Source organism: Echeneis naucrates, chromosome 1, assembly GCF_900963305.1.
Source record: "Echeneis naucrates chromosome 1, fEcheNa1.1, whole genome shotgun sequence".
In the NCBI taxonomy this organism is placed as follows: domain Eukaryota; kingdom Metazoa; phylum Chordata; class Actinopteri; order Carangiformes; family Echeneidae; genus Echeneis; species Echeneis naucrates.
The window spans coordinates 19,604,401-19,610,044 of NC_042511.1; the positions used below are offsets into that span (position 1 = coordinate 19,604,401).

At 39.3% G+C, this 5,644-nt stretch overlaps 1 protein-coding gene across 3 annotated transcripts; it reads left to right on the top strand.

Annotated features, from left to right (window-relative positions):
• The first annotated feature begins 789 nt into the window (after window positions 1-789).
• Window positions 790-5,363, top strand: pold4 (DNA polymerase delta 4, accessory subunit). 3 transcript variants are annotated; one of them, XM_029506163.1, is made up of 5 exons: window positions 790-902; window positions 2,094-2,203; window positions 3,240-3,323; window positions 4,340-4,466; window positions 4,872-5,351. In XM_029506163.1, the coding sequence occupies exons 2-5, from the start codon at window positions 2,104-2,106 to the stop codon at window positions 4,894-4,896; spliced, it is 336 nt and encodes a 111-aa protein (XP_029362023.1). In that variant the 5' UTR covers window positions 790-902; window positions 2,094-2,103; the 3' UTR covers window positions 4,897-5,351. The 3 variants fall into 3 exon arrangements, with proteins under 3 accessions (XP_029362023.1, XP_029362042.1, XP_029362032.1); XM_029506182.1 differs by having other exon boundaries at window positions 4,340-4,451; window positions 4,872-4,934; XM_029506172.1 differs by having other exon boundaries at window positions 804-902; window positions 2,099-2,203; window positions 4,872-5,363.
• Window positions 5,364-5,644: the final 281 nt, after the last annotated feature.

The following is a 5,644-nucleotide window of genomic DNA, read 5'->3' on the forward strand; positions in this document are numbered from 1 at the left end:
GTCTGTGTATATTCTCATTCAATCAGATCATAGTAATATCCGTCCAACAGTTGAATGGAAAGCAACTGAACTGAGGACTTGGGTTTTGCCAAAGCTTTGCCTGTTATCCAAAGGGCTTCGTCAGTTCTCAACGCCTCGGTCTGACCGGTGTGACGCATGCATTCTTGCACACAGTGTTGAGTATATCTTTACATCTGCCAAGTCGACGTCCCTGTCCCGGCAGCAGCCCCCCGAGTCACTCTCGAAATTTCTGCCAAGGATTTAATTAGTTTATAACTTATTCTTGCGGCCAAATCCATAACTGTAACACAGACAGCTGTATTTTAAGTTATTTTGTCTTTGATTTATAAATGAACGGTTTGGAAACTTATGGAATTTTGTTTTGTGTCTTGTAAAACAATAAATTGTCAAAGTTCGCCTCAACCACCATTGGAGTCCTGTTTCCCTGTCTGTCTTACCGGCCCTGGTGTCACCAAACACAACGCAGGGCTTGCCGCTTGAAAGATAGGGTTACAATTAGTTGGCTGTGGTTCGCCGCTGCACTCCAATTTGACCGCATCCTGTCTTTGTGTTCTTGCGTGTGCGTTGAGTTCAGGTACGTTGGGTATGCAGAATGGCCTAATTTATTTAATTCTGAAAGACAATTATTTGTACTAGATTCATTGCTGACATCTTAAATGCGCTTCCTTTGAACAACAGGATTATAATACGATAGAGAATGCTGGAGTTAGCACAAACTCCAGAAGGTGGCAGTAAAGCAACATTAAGCATTTTAATTGCTGTACAACACCAAAGAGAAGAAGACCGACTCGAGGAGAACGAAGAAACAGAGGAAGCACTGAAGTGGAAGTCGTCGTTGTTGCTGAGGGTACACTAAACGGAACTCTTAACTGTTTAACCAGGTAAAATCAACTGATTGAAACTAGATCGAGAACGAGATCGGACGCTATGTCGCAACGCTCAACCTGCCTGTACGTTTCTATTGCGCATCAGTAAAATCAGACATGAACGCGGCCTTCATGTAACGAGTCGGTGAAGTAGATGATAGCAAAGTCGTAATAACCCATCAATGCTTTCGCTACTGTCACTCCGCACGCCCGTTAAACCAAGCCTTTAAAAGAGTGGAATCCGAAGCTTGAGATAAGCTGATGCGTCTATTCTTTGAGTTACCGTTTAACAATCGTTGAGTGAACTGAAACTACAGCGCTTCTTCTTTTTTCACACTAGAATGGCTTTTTATTTTTAAAGTTCAAAGCAGAAGTAATTTATGAGATTAATGTGCACGTGTGAAGGTAATAACAGATCGTTTGTGGCACACAATCAGGATAGAGTCCAATCACATGGTAGGTACACCCTCTTCATGGTGACCTTTTGGTTTGGATAAAGTTGGTTAAATTAAGGTTATGGCAGTTGGACCCAGTGGAGCTACAAACAAGCTGCAACACAACATTTCTTAAACAATAATCATCATTGCTCATCAAAATAAGTGCTGCTGTTTTAGAAAGTCAGTGCAGTAATCAAGTTCAATTTCACTGAAATCAAGGATGAAGAGTCAATATTTCACTCACAAGCGCAACACTGCAATCACTCATAAAGGTACTAGATCCAAAACCACGATCTCAGAGGTAAAGCAAGTGTCCAAAAATATATTTATGTAAAAAAATGAATCAACTAGACACAAAACTACATAAGTTTAAAAAAAACTGAGAGGATGTCTGAAAAAGGTGTTCCAGTTAAGATACTGGGATTGACAAGAACAGAGCATTTAGTCTGACCCTCTGACTGAGAGTACATGAAAGAGGGCTGAATATAAGAGGGGGAATGATGAGGGTAAGCTGTGGAAAAGTGAAGGGAAGCTCAGATGAGGAGAATGAGGGGATTGCAGTGCAAAGGGTGGTAGGATCTTAAATGACAGGAGAGTTAAAGATGCAATGAACAGGTAGAACAAACAAAAAGCAGTTTTAAGCAGATGGACATGTGACATTGCTGAACTGACATTTACTCACTGTTTATTGTTATTTCTGTGGAAATGATGAATGAGTTGTAGTTTAAAGCTGTACACCAAATTACAGCTGTGCATATGTCTGTTCAAGATCAGTCACCATGACAACCAAACACCGCCTGATAACTGATTCGTTCAAGGTGGTAAAGAAAGCCAGGAGAGGGGGCAGAGAGAAGCCTACACCTCCTCCACCACAGAAAGGTAAGCTGGCCAGTTTGTGTAGTTTTCGTGTGTCATGTATTGTCTTTTATGCAAATCTTTGTTTGCATCTGTGTTGTGACAGAAATTAAAATTTTATATTGTTTTCTCATACTTGAAATGGGGCCTATACCATGACGCAGGAAGAACAAAACAACCGATTCTGTGGGACTTTGTGGATGACCCGCAGTGTTTTTGTTTAGGGGTCAGTATCAGTCACTGAAAATGTGTTTTGTTTGGGGTTTTTTTTTTGTTTTTTGTTTTTTTCCTGAGTTAAGGCACTGTCATGACTGTCGGTAGGACTGTCAAAGCCCCATTGAATTCATAGGTTCTAAAAGCTGACAGATGGATGCCAATCTATTTTCCCAATTACATATAGAAACTCTTCTGAGGGAGCAAATGGGGTTTGCCAGTCTCTGGAAACTCTTGCGCTTCTAAGGATCCTCTGGCAATCCAAGCTGAGTTGTTCTTGTTTTTATTTTTTTGTTAGTTTTTTTTTTTTTTTTTTTTACGTTTTAACTGTTTAACAATTTTATTTTTTATTTTTTTCCCCCCGTTTAGGGGAGCGTGTTTGGTTCCCAGTTTCTGTTTTGCATGTTCTCCTCGTGCCTGTGTGGGTTTCCTCCCACAGTTCAAAGACATGCTTGTCTAGGTTAACTGGTGACTCTAAATTGTCCGTAGGTCTGAGTGTGAGTGGTTGTTTGTCTCTGTCTATCTCTGTGTGTTGGCCCTGCAATGGACTGGCAACCTGTCCAGGGTGTACCTCGTCCACACTCAGAGTGAGCTGGGCTCCAGCACCCCCCACAAACGGAAATTCGGTAGAAGATGGATGGCTAGATGAATGGATGGAATTATTTGACTAGTTCAGTAGTTGTTTCAGCCCAACATGTTAATGTGATGTTGGTAATCCAATGTCAATGTTAAGTTAATCTTAGGTTCATGGAACGTTAACAGTCAAATGTAAATGTAGGGTCAATGTAATCTAAATGTAACATTGGCTATGTTGTGCAGCATTGACTGAATCTTTTTGTTGGACTAGAGGCTGAGACTGAGCTGGTCAAAGAGGAACAGCTGCACAGACTAAGAGAGTTTGATCTGGACTGGAGATTTGGGCCTTGTACAGGTGACACACACACATACACATATACGTATAAATGTACTGTTTATATGCTATAAAATATGTCTGGACAGTTTTTGAGTGATGATGGAAGGTTCTGCGCTGGTTGTTGGACAGAAAGACAGTGTAGTAATAATGAATCTGAACCCTATACATAAGATCGATACATTTTCTTCATCATTTATTCAGAGCAAAGTGTGAAAGATATAGTTTGGTCCCTGTGTGAATGTCCAAATATTTATGGAGGGACCAATTGAGTTGTAGTGCCTTTGAAAAGGTGGAGGGTATATATTCAAGGCAGTGTAATTTCTACACCATTCACCTGATTTGGATATAAATACCCTCAAATTTAAGCTGAAAGTTTGCTCATAAGACTACTTGACAATCCATTGTTGTGGTGCGCAGAGCTGTAATGCTGAAAATTATGTCAGTGTCCAAATATTTATGGACCTAACTGTATGTGCAATATGATGGTACACAGTCAGGATAAAGGCTACAGTGCCATCTACCCTGTTACTCTATAAGGTGCCTGCAATTAGAGATAAATACTTGGTCACACTTATGTGTGACATCATCTAAAAAATGTATAAAGTAAGTAAATAGAGAAAATCAAGTCAAGTATGTGAAGGCATATGGACATACAGCAAAAACAAAAAACACAGCAAATGACAAATTGGCAATATGAAAATGACAATAGACTCGAAGCGGAAGAGATTAAATGAAAAATGATATTCAATGAAATTTTGTTTTACGCCCAGATACATTCTGCCAATTAATTCATGTTAATGCTGCTCTGCATCTGAAACATTGACAGTGATGATATACCAGATGTTATGTTTGCAGCTGGTTCTGCTGCAATTGCAGCTTTGATGATAATCTTAAAAGAAACTGCTAAATATTCTTGGGAACATTTGTCAATGTTAAGATGAAAAGGATCAACTAAACTGAAATGTTCTTGCTTTATTCATCTGTGGATAACATCTCAGACATAAGGTCAAGTTCTTGCTCTTGCTCTCTTTCAGGTATTACCAGATTGCAGAGATGGGAGAGAGCAAAGCTTCATGGTCTGAACCCACCTGAGGAGATCAGAGATCTGCTGCTCCAAAAACACACTGACCTTGACTGCAAACCCAGGTTATATACAAACACGTAAATATACAGCCCCCTACACTCCCCCTGCTTTATATGTAAAGCATATATGTGTTTTTCTTATTGCCTTGCTGGAGCAGATCCTGTGTAGACCAGCATGAGCTTCAGTGCTCACTGTTGATGTGTAGATGATAGTAATGATGCTAATTATTAGTGGGAATGCTGAGAATGCTTAGCGGCATTCCCAATCCCAAATCTTTATTACCACACAAAGTTACACAATGCTAATAATATTGTGTAACTTTGTATGGTCAGTGACACTTCAGTGTGAGACAATAATATGATATTTGCTGGAAATTGTATCTGCTCAGATGAAGAGATTCAGGGAAATTCCATGTAGACCAACTTCTCTAGACAGAATGACACTGATAGTCATTGGGTCAATAATTGTTCTTTGTCTTTTAGCCTGTGGAGCGAATATCCTTTGTGAGCATGCCATTGCAAAGAAGGGAAAAGAAGGCAGATCTCCAAAAAAAGCAGCCTCAAGTTTCTTTATATGTCTGCATTTATGTCAGCCACTTACAACTCCAAGTATAAGACCCTTAAAAACTACTGAACAAATTTGCATGAAAAGGAGCAACAGAGGCTTTCACCATGGAGGCTGAAGAATGTTGCAACATCCACAAGGGTGTTTTATTTTCTAAATAAAAAAGAACAACCAAAAGCTGTACTGTTTTGTTTTGGAATGTTGAACCACTGTGTTGTGTTCATGTTTTTGTTAATTGGCTGATGTTGTGGATCTTGTAGACCCACTGCAATTTTTTGGGTTTGTAATAGTACAGTGAAAACATTAAAATAGTCTATAGCTGTTTACTTCATCCCAGTTACAAGCAATATAAACAGTTATATGGTTAGTATTTGCAATTATACCTTTGTAGAGCACATTTATGAATTAAAGTGCTACTCTTTTTATAAAATAAAAAAATCAATTATCAAGATGAGTGGACAAAAATCTACAAATTTATGAATGAGGCAAGGTCTTTCATAACTACTGATGTTTATTTTTTGAACCTCTTGAAATTTTACCGATTCAGGTTGGGTGGCGTAACTCAAGCTGAACACATAGTAACCATGCCAGTCTAGACAACTTGGCTTGACAGGCCTGCTCTTTGTAGTCAGCAGTTGGGAGGGGAGTTCAGACTTTTTTGTTTTGTTTTTTTTTCTGTATTGCACCCACC

Bases quoted from the DNA above. Each gene is read 5' to 3' on its own strand.
- pold4 (XM_029506163.1), top strand. From the start codon at position 2,104: ATGACAACCAAACACCGCCTGATAACTGATTCGTTCAAGGTGGTAAAG. The intron at 2,204-3,239 runs GTAAGCTGGCCA...TTGTTGGACTAG, and splicing joins ACCTCCTCCACCACAGAAAG to AGGCTGAGACTGAGCTGGTC. The intron at 4,467-4,871 runs GTAAATATACAG...TTTGTCTTTTAG, and splicing joins CCCAGGTTATATACAAACAC to CCTGTGGAGCGAATATCCTT.